At 33.7% G+C, this 15,450-nt stretch overlaps 1 protein-coding gene across 1 annotated transcript; it reads left to right on the forward strand.

Annotated features, from left to right (window-relative positions):
- The first annotated feature begins 2,140 nt into the window (after positions 1 to 2,140).
- On the forward strand, positions 2,141 to 11,332 carry LOC129315360 (uncharacterized). Its single transcript, XM_054959000.1, has 8 exons — positions 2,141 to 2,202; positions 3,064 to 3,139; positions 4,731 to 4,850; positions 4,953 to 4,996; positions 5,656 to 8,691; positions 9,549 to 9,653; positions 9,785 to 9,959; positions 10,841 to 11,332. The coding sequence occupies exons 3-8, from the start codon at positions 4,740 to 4,742 to the stop codon at positions 11,039 to 11,041; spliced, it is 3,672 nt and encodes a 1,223-aa protein (XP_054814975.1). The 5' UTR covers positions 2,141 to 2,202; positions 3,064 to 3,139; positions 4,731 to 4,739; the 3' UTR covers positions 11,042 to 11,332.
- The last annotated feature ends 4,118 nt before the right edge of the window (positions 11,333 to 15,450 follow it).

Genomic DNA, 15,450 nt, shown 5'->3' on the forward strand with positions numbered 1-15,450 from the left:
TATCTCTATGTAGATATTATCAAAACAAAATTTTTATGCTAAAAATTAAGGAATTTGAATCTAAGAAAATGTTTTTCTTACGTTGGTTAGTGTTACATCTATGTAAAAATAAAATAAAATTACAAAATAAATATATTTTATTTTTTGTAGCCTATTATAATGAATGTCGTTAATGATCACATAAGGAACACATAACAATTATTCCTCTTTTGCTATCTTTATATTACACATAAATGCCACATGATGCTAATTTATATGGCAAAGATAAAGTAAGATATAGATAATATACGTTACGCTGCAAAAAAAAAAAAAAAATCTGAACGTTTATTTTCTTCAATTTTAACGGAGAAAGGTAAAAAGTATCCAAATGGAATATGCCCTCTCCATTTATAATATAAGACATATTTTCTAAGGTTAGATATTAAAAATTATAATACAATTTTACCTTTTCAATGTGTAAATAATAAATTTTTTAATAAATAAACTAAATCATTTATCTTTAAGTGAGTCAATAAGGTCAAACATGCAAAGGTAATATTAGTTTAATTAACTAACTTATTGAAATGTGTGATTTGATTAAAAATATTATATATTTTTTTAAATCACACGGTAAGTTTATGCTTGGAGTTACGTTGCGCCACCAAAAGTCATGATTTTAAATAATTTTAAGAAGGTTAAAACTTTTGTATTAGCATTCAAATAAAGAAAAAAGGAAAAAATTAAGGCAGCAATGTTAATATAAAAAACTAGTGATTTTGAACATGATTTTTTCTAATAAAAAGACACTTGCAACAATTAAAAAAAGATATAAAGACATTTTATTATGTTTTTATAAACTCATCTGGGATCTGGAGAGGAGTCTCAAAATCTGTAAAATTTTAATCAATCTATTAAGCTTGTGTTTGGACTTGCCTAAGCTTGCATTTGGAGTTGCATTATGCCATCCTAAAATTCGACTTCAAACACATTTAAGATGGTTAAAACTTTTGCGTTATCATTCAAATAAGGGGGGAAAAATTAAAGCACTGAAGTCAATATTAAATATTAACTAATTATCTCAAATATGATTGTCTTTGCTAAAAAGACACTTATGTATAATGGAAATAATTATGTATATAAACTCATTTGGAACTTGAAAAGGGGTCTCAAAGTTTATAAAATTTTAATAAATTTATTGAACTTGTGTTTGGACTCGTCTAAGCTTGTATTAGGAGTAGCATTACGCCACCCTAAAATTAGACTTCAAAAAATTTAGGATGGTTAAAACTTTTGCATTATCATTCAAATAAGGAAAAAAGGAAAAAATGAAGGCAACAAAATCAATATAAAGGATTAATTAATTATCTCCAGTGTAATTGTTTCAAATAAAAAGACAGTTATATATAATAGAAAAGATATAAAAGCATTTTATTATATTTAAACCATCTATTAAACTCATGTTTGGACCCGTCTAAGCTTGTATTGAGACTCGTATTATTGCGCCACCCTAAAATTAGGGATTTAAACATATTTAAGATTTAAGATGGTTAAAACTTATGTGCTATCATTCAAATAAGGAAAAAATAAAAATAAAAATTTAAGGCGAGAAAGTCAATAATTCACGTTTCTATTTTTTCTTCTTAATTGACCTTCTGCTTATTTTGAGACCAACAAACTCCAAATATCTCACCCTGAGTCCGCCTAGAATTGCTAGTTTCCGTGCATGCTTTACACTTGGCTTCTACCACCAATAATTTCTGTACCTATCAATATTTAAAAAAAAATGCACCTGCTTTTTTAAATATTAAAACGCCATAATTAGATTTTCTTCCCATTCGATCGATTCAGGAATTCAGGAATCACAGTCAAAATCATTTATTTCGGTCATTTTTCTTCCGTTTGTTCCCATCACGCCTCATTTCATTGTCCGTTCCGTGCACTTGAATGACTAAAACGTTCTTGGTAGTTGGTAGTCACTCCTCAGTGTCCGTGGAGCTAAAACTGATCATCACAGCTGGGTCGATTTTCGATACGCAAGAAGATTTTCCAAAGAAAGAAAGGGAAGAGAGAGAGAGAGAGAGAGATACAGGCTTATAAAGGGTAGGACGAAGACAGAAATTTCAAACGAAGACGGGGGATTACTTGAGGAAAAAGAGAGCCATTGAGGCTGGGAAGAAAGAAGCAGAGCGAAAGCTGTTCCGACCATCTGGAAGTCATATCATGGTTCGTCTTATTAAAGCTGGGATCATTACGTTACACGATTATTTCAACAACCCATGACTTTACTGTCTTTTTCAAATGTGTTTGTGAAAAGGACCCATTTCTAGACATCTGCAGTTTTTGTTTGTTTGATGATTGTTTTACTGGCTTTGGAAATGATCAGTGAGTGTGCTTCTTTCTGTGGTTCTTCTCTTCCTTTAGATATCTATTTTGATCTTTTGCGCGTGCTATGTGGCCGGCGAATCTAAATATAGGAAATCTTTTGGCTAATTTAGGTGTTCTTGTGCATTCTTGTTATCTCAAACCCGTTCCTAAATATGGGGGCGAATTTTCTGGCCGAGGATACGCAATTATTTGAAATAATTTAGGCAGAAGGTTTGTGGCGCAGTCAAATTCATTTGTAGATTTCGTATTAGCGGCTCAAATGCTTTAGTCTCTTAAAGTTTGATTGTTTTGTTATTCCCCCTTTTCTTTATCTTTATATTTTTTATAATTTTCGAAATGGCCTTTGTTTAATTTATTGGATCAAATGGAAAGGCCAGTTTAGTGAGGTTTTGGTTAAATTAGAAGAACACCTATCTTTTGACTGGTAGATAGATATCCATACATTTTGGGAGAATCCAAGTTGGGGTTTCTCCATCCCTGCATATTTTTTCTGCGAGTGGAATTGCATTCTCTCCTCTTCTGCACATGTCTTTCAATTCTTTCAAATTCATTGATTGATGATCAAGAAATGAAGAGGACGGGTGCCTTATTGAATATAACAATCAACCGCTATCTGCACTTTAGTGGAATAATGGCCTTTAAGGTCACTTGATCTTCCTGAAATGTGCTTGATTTTGGATGATATTTGTGCTTCTTGAGGCTCAAATTATTTAGGTTCATTTACCATCTATTATGTCAGAATCAAGAAGCTGGATTCGAAGATTGCAAAGGTCAGGTATCTTGCTTATTTAGGAATTTTCGTATATGATTTGAGATTTTCTATAAAGTTGGCTCATGCTATTTTAGTTCTTCTCTGTATAAGCACGATGCCTTTCACCTTCTGGGTTTCCATTCACACTCTACTCCAATTGAACTGCTGTGTCAGTCATTCACATCTGCAATTTGATATTACATTATTTCTTCTGTGATTATGAATATTGATATTCCAATTGAATTCATCAACTGTTTTGGAGTTTCTATTTTATATTTTACCTATTTGTTTTCTGATAATTCATAACTTCTTGTTGTAATTCTCGACTACCACTGTTGCATTTTTCCATGGGTTAAGGTCTGCATCTTTGCACGGCCAATTCATAATATTTAAGCAAATTGGCAGTTGTTATCTGTCCTGGGAATCTGCCTTGAAATGGTTCATTAGCTAATGTTGGGGGGATAATTAGTTGCGCTAATTTACAGCTTAGGTTAGGCACGCCAAATTTCTTTTTTGCTATTAACTTCTGCTGCTGAAATTTTAACAGAACTTCCTCATCTTTTCCTCTCAGTTGTATGCCAACTTAAAGACTTTGGGCAGCTCCAATCAGCCCTATTTTTGTGTTGCTTCAGTCTACAATTCCATCGAAGTCCGTTAACTTTTTTTATTATTATTACCATTTTTTTGGACTCAAAACCAAAGTATTGTTACCCATCATTTATATCATACCAGAAGTTGAAGGATTAATCTAGTGTAGCAAGCCTTCTGTGTGTAGTTCATGGAGGGGTGTTTTCTGGTAACCTGGTATTCAAAGTAGATATACAAGTTAAAGTTGTATAATGAATGTGTTTTTCCATTTTCCATAACATGATGCAAAGCTTCAATAAAGTTTTGATAGGGGTATATATGTCCTTGCTTTTCATGCCATTGCCATTTTCTATTTATTGTAAGCTCATTTTATTACGATCCTGAGCTGTGAAGCTATTTGACGCTCTGGAAAATCATGTTCAATAGTTAGTAAATTATGTTGAGTTGCTGATCTAGTGGATGCTCTAACAAGAAATTGGAAATATACTGTTAACATGAGAAAAGTAGAAGATATTTAAAGGATGGAAACAAGAGCAAAAACATTGTGATTCTAACACTGTTTCAGTTTCTTATTGCTTGTTATAACGCTCATTTGTTAAGTAGTCAGTAGTCATTGAGTCTGTACATCGATAGATACTTCTTGTTTGATGGGTTTAAAAGTATGGCATTGCATGGCTATGAAAAAAAAAAGTCCTATCTTGTGCAATGGATCTTTTGGTAATCATTACTCCTGTGCTTGGTGTTCGGTAAACATGGAGATGAAACTGAGGCTGTAATGCAAAAATGCAATATTTCTCTTCTGCATTGATGTTATGGCTTTTCTTTGACTAATATTTGAGCTTAGTGTCATTAATATCAAGCATTTGGCTTTTTCTTGGTCATGGCTTTTTTTCCTTCATAAGGGTTTTATATTTTTGCTTTAATTCTGATTCTGGCTTGAAAGTTTCCAAAGTGACTGTTAATAGATTTGCTTGATCCTTACTTTACTTTTGGTTTATAGATTTGCTTATGCTGCTGACGTTGGCAGGAAAGGAAGATGCATTTTGTTCTTCAAGACATAAGCACTGAAAGTCTAGAAGTTTCAACACCAGGAAAGGATTCATTAAGGAATCAAGAACAGCAACAGATATCTACAACACCTTCAAAGGTTAGAAAACTTGGATGCAGTTACTTTTGGCATGTGTTTCTGACTTTTCTTTTAGGAAGTTTTTCCTTACCACTTTGTAATGGTTATCTTCTTTTTCTTCAGGATTGTGAAGAATCTGCTCTTTCAGGAAGGAACTCTGATAGCGGGTAAAATCTTCTTGTGACCAATCATATCTTATTCACCTTTTGTGTTATGAATCTTTCATTATTTTTGATTCATTTCTTGAAAGTAGTGGACCAATGACTTGCTCATCTATCTCTTTGTCCTCTAAGTAATATTTCATTAGAAATATATTTCTCACTATAGAATGCCACTAAAATAGTTTTCATGATAGAAATTCTATGCAAGCACACTGCACCCTTAGGAGTAATATGGTCTGCACTCTACATTTCCATTATCGATATTTATTCCCATGTTAATAAGTTGCTCCTATGAAAGTGGATAAATTCTTAAACTTCTTAATCCTTTTTTTTTTTTGGCTGTTCTTTTTTTTATATTCTTACACTAACATAAGTTACTTATTTAATTAGGGGGCTGAGTTTCCTTTTAGATGGTCGAGAGTTAAAATAAGACAGTAGGATAAGAGTACATAAGTACAAGTATACAACACTTTTTTTTTTTAATGAATTACTTATGCAATTTGTTAATTTAAATAAAAATGTTGCAGCTTTTATATTTGTTAGTGGTTGCTTTTGGTTTCTTAATGCATAACCATTATCATAAAGCTTCTCATACTTTTGTTTCTTTAAATTTTAATGTTGACATGTAGAAGTGACTGCTTTTAAGTTCTGCCATTGTTTATCAGGTGTCCCATCCTTGCGTTCCTTACTTTTGAGCCTGATGGGAACTGGAAAATTGTTGCATTACCAGTGTGGTGTCTTGGTCACACTAATTTAGCATCTGGAGTAATTATGGAAGGCCTGCAACTTGTTCTCCCTCCGCCTCTTAATGGGTCAAAAATTGATCAACATAAGGGGTTAAGATCAGCTGTACCTGACTATGCTTATTCCTTGAAATCATGTATGGGAAGAAGCAATGCTGGATCAAATGTCTACCGGCGATGTCAAAATAAGATTGCAAGCCGAGCTGCTAAACTGAATGAAATCTCTGGGAATTCTCGTTCCCTTCCCTTGATCTCCAGTAATTCCTCTGATGTGTTTGCTGATAGTTCTGTTGTAGTTAATTCGTCTAATACATTCATGAGTAATTCCAAAGCAGACAAATCTGTGAAGAAAAATTCAAGAAAAAAGGCAAAAAAGAAAGGTAAACAGAGCAAGAAGCAATCAAGTGATAGTAGCTCAACTGAACCCGAAGTTCTTTCTGAGATATATGATAGTGCAAGTTTGGCTCCTGAAGCTTGTGGCAATAATGATGTGGATGATGAGAACATGCTTATTTCTTGCACAAATGGATCGGAATTTTCATCTTCTAGTGATAAATCAATACGAAACGATTCTGAAAGGGATGGGATGGATAACAGAATTAATCTTGCTGAAGCACCAAAAACTTGCACATCTGGTATTGATGACGTGGAGTTGCCAGAAGCTACAATACCTATGGTTCAGAAATCTACTGGAGAATCTGCCATGTGTAACTCAAAGAATCAGCTTCAAAACAATGGCTCTGAATTTGCAGACACTGAGGGAAACACAAAGGACATGCAACAGAATCATTCTGCCTTGTATCCTGAAGGTTTGCTTGATATGCCAGACTCTTTGGCGTTGGATTCAGTTTCTGTAGCTTCAAACAGTGATGAAAGTACCAATGCTGGAGTTGTTGAAAAGCAATCCGGCATGGCAAGTTGCAGAATCAGTTGTTCAGAACCACCTGTTTCAAAGTCAGAAGATGAATATCTCGCTAGCCAAGGCTTATCAAATGCTGTTGTTAATGACTTTGACCATAATGAGGGAGATAGGTACAGTGCTCAGAACTCCAGCTTTGGTGATAAGAAAGTTAAGCAAAGGAGATCATCCCAGAGTTGTGTCAACAAAAATGGTGCTGGAAATTTCCATTGCCGTACAGGGAAAGAAAACAGCCATTCTGTCTGGCAAAAGGTTCAAAAGAATAATGCTGATGAATGCAATGGTGATTCAAAGAAAGTAAATGCAACTTTGTCAGTGTGTCATTCCTTTTTGAAAAAGGCTCCTTCTGTTAACAGGAACTGCAATGCTGATTGTGCAAATAGTCTATCTCAAACAGATAATAAGAAACACTCAAAAAGTCAAGTTAATCGGAAATCAAAAGGTAAAATGGATTCAGATTCAAAGAAAGGATACTGCAGTTATTCAAGGAAGGCTGTTTTCTTTAATGACAGGTCTATCTTTAATGACAGTGCAGAAGTTGGTGTTCAACTGAATGACATGCCGCATGCCTCGTCTCAAGAAAATAGTCAAGAAGTATCAAGCAGGGTCTCTGAATCTCATTCTCATTTTAATTCTCCAAAGGTTGAACTTGAAACCAAAGGAAATCAACAGATAACATCTGAATCAGTTGACAATGCACAGATTCATCTGGAGGATTCTGATCTACCAAAAGGTGTCTTGCGTAACTTTTCGACTTTGAAGAATCAAAATACAGAGAATCAGAATAGCTCGTTGTCAGCACCGTCTGATGACATCGACCAATCTAGTGTGTCTGAGGAGCAGTCTCCACTTCATTCCCATCTCTCAGGTCATGACGTTGGTCAAACAGAGAAAGAAGCTTCTTCTGCAGCTTACAATGTGCAAAACAGCAGTTCTGGATCTATCCTCTGGAAATGGATACCAATTGGGAAGAAGGATACAGGGTTGGCCATATCTGGATCTGATAGTTCTACCCCCGAGTATTCTGACAAACCATCGCATGAGGATTCTACATTGGAAATTGATGCTGAACAAAAAGAGGTCTACTTTTCAGATAAGGTTTCTCTATTAAATGAAAGCAATGGTGAACCGAAAGAGGTCTCCTTTTCGGAAAAACAGGTCTCTATATCAAATGAAAGTGGAACATGCATGGATCAGATTTCCAATAGTTTTTCTTGCCTAGATAAGGATGAGAATAAAGAATTGGGAAATCGGGTAGCGTCTAATCTATCGTATCACAAGGACAAGCCTGCAGTTGATAATTACTTAATTTATGAATGTGAGCATCATGAAGCGTCAGAACATTATTCATTCAGAATTGCTCAAGCAATAAATGATGCTCGTAGAGTACAACTAGCATGTGAAACTGTTCACATGGCCACTGGTAGCCCAATTGCAGAGGTAGAAAGACTACTTCATAAATGTAGTCCTTTTATCTGCCAGTCTTCCCATTCGCTCCGTTGTTTGACCTGCTCACAAGACAATGCTAATGGTGCCACACTGTGCAGACATGTGACACCTGACCTAACTTTGGGATGCATGTGGCAGTGGTATGAGAAACATGGGAGCTATGGGTTAGAGCTAAGAGCTCAGGATTACACTTCAAGGAGACTGGGAGGCAGTCATGTTCCCTTCCGTGCTTACTTTGTTCCTTCTTTATCTGCAGTTCAGCTATTTAAATACCAGAAAGTTCAATGTATCCCTAGCAGAGACAAATTTTGTGATTGTAATATTTCAGAGGCTTGTGAAATCAGGGACATGTCTGAACACTCATCTTCCAGTCAACATCCAAATTTTTCTGTACACTTTCCTCAGCTTCAGAATCAGGATGCAAACATTCCAATTCCCAAAAGTCAGATGCATTGTTCTGAACTATCTCCATTTGCTGCAGATAATGGGTCTGTTTCATCTATCAACTCATCATATTGTGGTGACTCAGAGCTTCTTTTTGAATATTTTGAATCTGAACAACCCCAGCAAAGGCAGCCGCTATATGAGAAGTAAGAATATTTATCTTGTTTAGTCTATCTCGGAATACCGTCACTGAGGTCCTTTCCTTTAGGATAGACAGTTCTAACCATCTTGATTGCTCTATGACTGGTAATAAATATTTTTTTCAGTAGAACACTGATTATAATCATAATGCACCTCATAGAAGAGGGATTATTTCTGGTTGTTCCATTTCCTTTTGAACCTGTGTTCTTTTATAGGCTAGTTCCATATCCTACTCCTAACACATTTACTCTAGATGCAATATATAATTTGAGTTGTATTATGCATCAGCATAGATCATGTTAAAAGCCACTTCCAAAGTGCATGATCAACATTAATTGCTACTTTATAACAGCGGTTGCTTTGGGGAGAAAAATATGGCCAGGATAGAAGGGGCCACATAACGGAGAAATCATGCTATATGAAAAAAAAAACTTCTGAGTCATTTTGCTGCTTTTAAAGGGAAAATCCTGGTCAAGATTTTTTTCTTGCTCAGAAGTTTTTTTTTCCCCTTGATATTCAATATTAGGACTAGTAATTTGCGATTGAAAGAGCACAGGCTCAAATATGGAGTACTTAATCCTATCATTAAGTGGCACTTTGTGTAATTAATTCTGTGCATTTGAAAAATAATGCATATGATTAAATGAATCATTTTTCCTGAAAAGGCTATCAGTGTCAACAAAATCTATTACTAGATTCATTTTGGGGTTTGAGGGAAAGGGCGAGATGAGTAGACTAGACAAAAATGTTTTCCAGTCTGTATTGTTTGCACATGCTCCTTATAGGTTTGCATTTCCTCTTTTCTGATAAGAACAGATTTTGGTCAGCTCACATTAATTTGATCCTGATCTTCTCCTTGCAGGATACAGGAGCTGGTTAGCGGTTGTGTGTCATCGCAGTCCAGGGTGTTTGGGGATCCAACTATACTGGACTCAGTAAACTTGCAAGATCTTCACCCTAGATCCTGGTTAGTGGTTTGTATGTCAATCTTACTTCAATCTATCGATAGAAATCTGCTGAAAGATAAGTTGACCACAATTAAGCACATTTAAATAACGCAAGTAAATTTTGTAACATTTTAGACCACTTGATGTGCAGGTACTCTGTGGCATGGTATCCAATATACCGCATACCACATGGCAACTTCCGTGCATCTTTTTTGACTTACCATTCAATTGGACATTTGGTTCATAGAGGTTTAAAGAGTGCTTCACCTACTTTAGATTCTTGCATAGTTTCTCCAGTTGTGGGTCTTCAAAGTTATAATGCCCAGGTACTAATTATGTTGCTTCATTTGCTTCCTGAATTTATTTGAATATGCTGTTCATTTGAGTGCTGTGTGGGATGTTTTTATAAGGACGAAAACCTTTTAGGTGGTGCATATTAGTGCCAAAATTTTTCAAAGTTGCAATTTCTTTTATTATAATGTATTGACCCCTCTGAAAAAGACAGACAGAGGAAACGCAAAATCATAATGATGGAGGAGCTTTGTCTCTGCTCTCCAGAATCCAAATTGTGAAAATATACTCATGAAAGATTTTTAAAATATCACTTCTTTGTAAGAGAAACAACAATTGGAGAATTCATAATATTTAGTTCGGAACTTCGGATGCTTTAAAAAGAAAGACATACCTGTATTAATTATCAAATATTCATTTGATACGATATATGATTCATACTTCATGACGCATTGGCTCAAAATGTTGCAACGTGGTTCAAAAGCTTATGAAGAATTCTAATGATATAAATGGAGATGAAGATTAACGTTTTACCTGAACTGAAATTATAGTTTTAATTTATTTTATTTACACTTTTATCGATAACGTCAACATCTTTATTTAACATTTGAAATGTTTGTCTAAAACTCAATTTTTTATATTGTTTAATTTTCTTGTGTTAATTTATTAAGTGCACATTCACATATGCTTGTGCCTCTGTCATATCTATACATTAAAAACTTAAAAATTGTCAGATATCCCAAATCATACCGTGTTGCATCAGGCATTACTCTCATTGGGGAGAGATTACATTCTATCTTTATTCTAAATGTGGTTGCCCTAGTGTTTTATCATGACATGACACTTTCTAGAAGTTATTTGGTTGGTACACCATGTACCATAGGCTTAATGGATATACTTGATGTCATATGAACAGGGTGAATGCTGGTTCCAGCTGAATCAATCTGCACAAGCAGCAGAAATGCTGGGCCTAAACCCTTCTGTACTTCTTAAAGAGCGATTGCGTACTCTCGAAGAAACTGCATCTCTGATGTCAAGATCTACTGTCAATACTGGGAATACAATCCGCACGAGCAGACATCCTGACTATGAATTTTTCCTCTCTAGGCGGCGCTAGTGAGATGCGGTAGTTTTTTATTTTTCGCATCATAGTTGATCGAGTGGTGTAGAGATGCAAATAATTTTGGCTGCCTTCAAATAGGATCTGATCTCAAGTAGGAACTAGAAGTGGCCGACCGAGTTGCTTGCATCCAAGGCTGAATAATCCATCTGTAAATAACACAGTCCACCCCCCACTTCCCCTTTTTGCTCTTATTTTATCTGGTACTGATCTAGTTCTTCCTTCTCTTGATAGAAACTAGCAGTTTTACTGGAAATTTTTCTATAATAAATCAGTTCATAGTTCTTACTTCTTACCCTCCAAAGCTCCTTTTTAATTTTTCTCTCGTTTTTTGATTTAAACCCAAACTGAGGTCTGGGTGGTTCAAACTAAGATTTGAAACGTAAAAACTAGAATGGATCAAAAGTTTGGAAAAAAATTGTAGAAAAATAGGTTTCGGTCCAAAGGTTGGGTAGAAGCTTTTTTTTATTTTTTTTTGTTTTTATGCTTATTTATCAAAAAGTAAATCACATTAAAATACCATTCAAATATACATCACATTAAACTGAATTTTTAAGGAAAAAGTATCTAAACCTTATTTCAGTTTGCAATTTAAACTTCAATATATGAAAACTTCATTTTAGCAAATTTTAATCCAAACAAATAATGAGCGTACAAATGCAAACTGAAACATCACTATAACCACCTCACCTAATTCAAGAGAGGGAAATATAATAGCATGATCATTGCTAAGAGCCCATATATTTTTCACTACATGAAAATAGCACCAATCACAAGAGATTGAATTCTTAGTTGTTAGAGCTTTTCAACGACACAATTCAGTCTCTTCTCAACGTAGTATAAAATCCGAATCAACTTACTTGGTTAAATCAATAAACCTTTAAACAAATGTTTTGATTGATTTAATAAAATATTTTCTTTCATACTAGTTTAATTATGATTCAATAATAATTTTGACCATTAACCTTTGAACATGTGCTTTAACCCAATTTAATGATCTGTTTGATTTTCAGTGACATTCCAATTTTCAGTATCCAATATTATTTTTTTTATTAAACTTCAAGCTTGTCACATGCCATGAGTAAAGCATGTTTATCTTCTCCCCGCGTGTAATTATTTTAAACAAAATTTCATAGAACCATACAGTTTTGCATGGAAGCTATAATTAGAATATATAAATACAAATATATATATATATATATATATAATACTCTTTCAGTAAAAAAATATAAGGTATTTTTAGTCTTTTGAAGTATAATCATTACCTTTTTTTTTCAAAAATACCCCAATTAATGAATGACTTTATATTTATTATAAGGTATTTAATAAGGTTAAATATGAAAAGATTAGTTTAAAAGTAGGTAACTCTTTTATTGAGGGTGAGATTCAGTTAAAAATGCCTTATGTTTTTTAACAGAAGGAGTTTAACTTATCCAGAAAATTTAAATTGAAAAATATTTGACTCTTCAATAATTATTAATTTGGTGGTAAACAACTAAACATGCTGATTTAAAGACTGTTTTAAAATAAAAAAAATATAATTTTAGGTTCTTACACTTTGCTTGCAGTTTGCTATTGATCTCTACATTTTTTTTTATATTTTTTATCCTTACACTTTTATTTTTATTATTTAATGTCTATTCAAGGTCCCTACATTTTGTACATGGGGAGACCTAGAATAATAAAAAACAAAAGTACATGGATTAAAAATACTGAATAAAATGTAGGAATTAAAAGCAAAATATAAATAAAGTGTAGTATGTTTTTTCTTAAAATAAAATATGGATACAGACACGAACGTTCACGGAACAATGATTCGCCTCTCTGAGCCTATTGGCACAATGATTAGAGAATTTTCAAAGCGTTTAAACTCTTAAAACATTTTTATAATGACAAACTCGTGAGTATGAAACTATTTAATTATACTAGAATGTGTATGTATGCGTGCGTGGGCAAATCATTTATTCAGATAACGAAGCAACATCTATTATAAAATAATTAAAATTAAAAATGATATGGTTGCTTATTCAAGTTCAATTTTTTTCTCTTCTAAAATATTTGTGCATAGTAAATTGATAATCATGTCATAATATAATTCAGCCTTGAATTTATAAATGATATAAAATATTTAGGGACATGTGAAGAAGTTTTGATACCTAAAGCGAAATTATTAGTAAAATCTAGCATATGTACTACCTCTTTCCAAAAAAAAAAATCCATTCATCAATTTTTTCGAAATCATATATTAAAATTTTATAATATAATTATTCTAGTAAAATATTAGATTAATTCAACAGTGAGATGAAAATTAGGGTTGACAAAGTGCTCCTACTCTATCTTGTATATTGGGATAGAATGTGAATATTAACATTGATATAGGGTGGCAATACATTTTTAACAAAAAAGATATAGTTAAAACTAATAATATCAATTATTAATGTGAAAAACTAATAATAATTATATATATTATAAATTCTGGCAAAATAAATTATATATATTATAAACAAGATTTTAATAAGGCTTAAATATATCACCTTGATTGTTTAAATATAACATCCTAAGTTTACTCATTAGTAATTATCAGTGTTTTCAAGAGGTAATTTGATTAATTTAGATAAATTATTATTTAGTGAGGTTTATGGAGACTACTATAGTTTTTCGATTCTTAGACAATCTTAGAAGAAGGCTAGGTCAAGGTTCAAGTGGGCCATAACACGAAAGGGAGTTTAAAATTTTGTAGAGTTTTCTACGCCATGCGTTGCGGCGGGTGAATTAGTGCACTGCAGCACACGTGCAAAATCTGCACTTATCAGACGGGAAAAACAGATCTAAAATAGAAGAGAAAAGGAGAGATACTGAGAGAGCAACGAAGAAAAGCTTATGGTCTGTTACGGCACGATCCATAGGCTACTTTGAGGGTATTTGGAGCTTGAATCACCATTGGGTAAGTTGCACATTCCCTCTTCTCCCTCCTTTATGGGAAAATCTGAACATTTGGGGTAATAGAGGCTTTGATTTTGATTTCCTTGGGTTTAGACCGAACTCATTGGTTTATTTAAGATTTTGAAGAGTTAAATCAAGCTTCTAACCTTAAGTTTATAAGTTTTGTGGTGATTGAGAATTTCTGGTAGGGGTTTAGACGAACTCTAAGTATAATTTGAGGATTTTAAGATAATGTGGAACATTGATTAGCGATTTTGGTGTGTTAGAATACGTAATAGGATGGTTAGAGTGTGTGGGAATGGTTGATGTTGTTAGAAAAGGAATTTGAGTATTTTAGACACTTAAAACCTTGAGAATTCTGAGTTATCCGGAGTGATAATTGACGATTGTCACTTATTGTATAGATTGAGTGTCACTCACGCCATATCGTGCATATAGAACGTGTGGAGCTAACGTTGAGCCACGGTAACCCTTTTTGTGTAACAAAGAGTTGAGGTAACTATATAGTTTATTGTATTTATTAATTATTATAACTGTGTAGAAGTAATTATAAATGACAAAGTTGTGGTTTTCAAGATTTTTGTGCATAATGTGACATTGTAAATGATTTTAGCATGAAAAATTGATTTGTAAAAAGTTATCAAATTTTAGTTGCTATACACACACACACACACGATGTATATAAGATTGTGATGTGGGAGTGAGACGAAAAGTGATGAAATTGTGAAAGAACATGATCATGGGGGTGAGAGTTCACCCGAGATATGTGGGAATATGTGTGTGTGGAGATGTGTGAGTGAAAAATCCATATGGTCGAGCTGACACTATAGAACATCTGGTGCAGTATTATATGGGACTGTTACCATGGGACATCCGGACAGTCTGGCAACTCCCTAGTACCCGTTAGGGTGCGGTTAGGAGTCAATGACGCCTCTATCATAAGTGTGTGAAGAGGAAAAAATTATAGTCTATAGGCAGGTTAGATTACCTTTGGTTGGGTATTTCTACCACCAAAAGTGTGCTCGGGTCAACAAGTGGTTGAACCATGAGAGCCTATGGTTTCATGTCGGAGAGCACTGGAGGTTCGGTGGTTAGATGATTATGCTAGTATGAAACTATGTGTTTTGTTATGAAAAGATACACTTATCTCATAATTATGGTATACTTGTTATTACTATAGTTTTGATACTTTTTCATGGTTATTTGTGGTAATAAACATTTAATGAACTATATTGGTTACTGAGATGTTTATCTCACTCTGTGGTTATATTTTACAGGTGAAGGCTTTAGTAAGGGCAAAGGGAAGGAAGGGGCATTTGAAGAGTAAAGTGCATCATTGTATAGCTCTTCTCTTTTCTCTTTTTGTGTATTGTAATGAATATTGTCACTAAATATTGCCAACTTAGGAACATGACATTATTTAGATATCACTTGTATGAATTTGTGATAAGTGTGTATATCTT

This window comes from Prosopis cineraria, unplaced genomic scaffold, assembly GCF_029017545.1.
Source record: "Prosopis cineraria cultivar Desert tree isolate PC_DT_omini unplaced genomic scaffold, ASM2901754v1 PC1, whole genome shotgun sequence".
Classification (NCBI taxonomy): Eukaryota; Viridiplantae; Streptophyta; class Magnoliopsida; order Fabales; family Fabaceae; genus Prosopis; species Prosopis cineraria.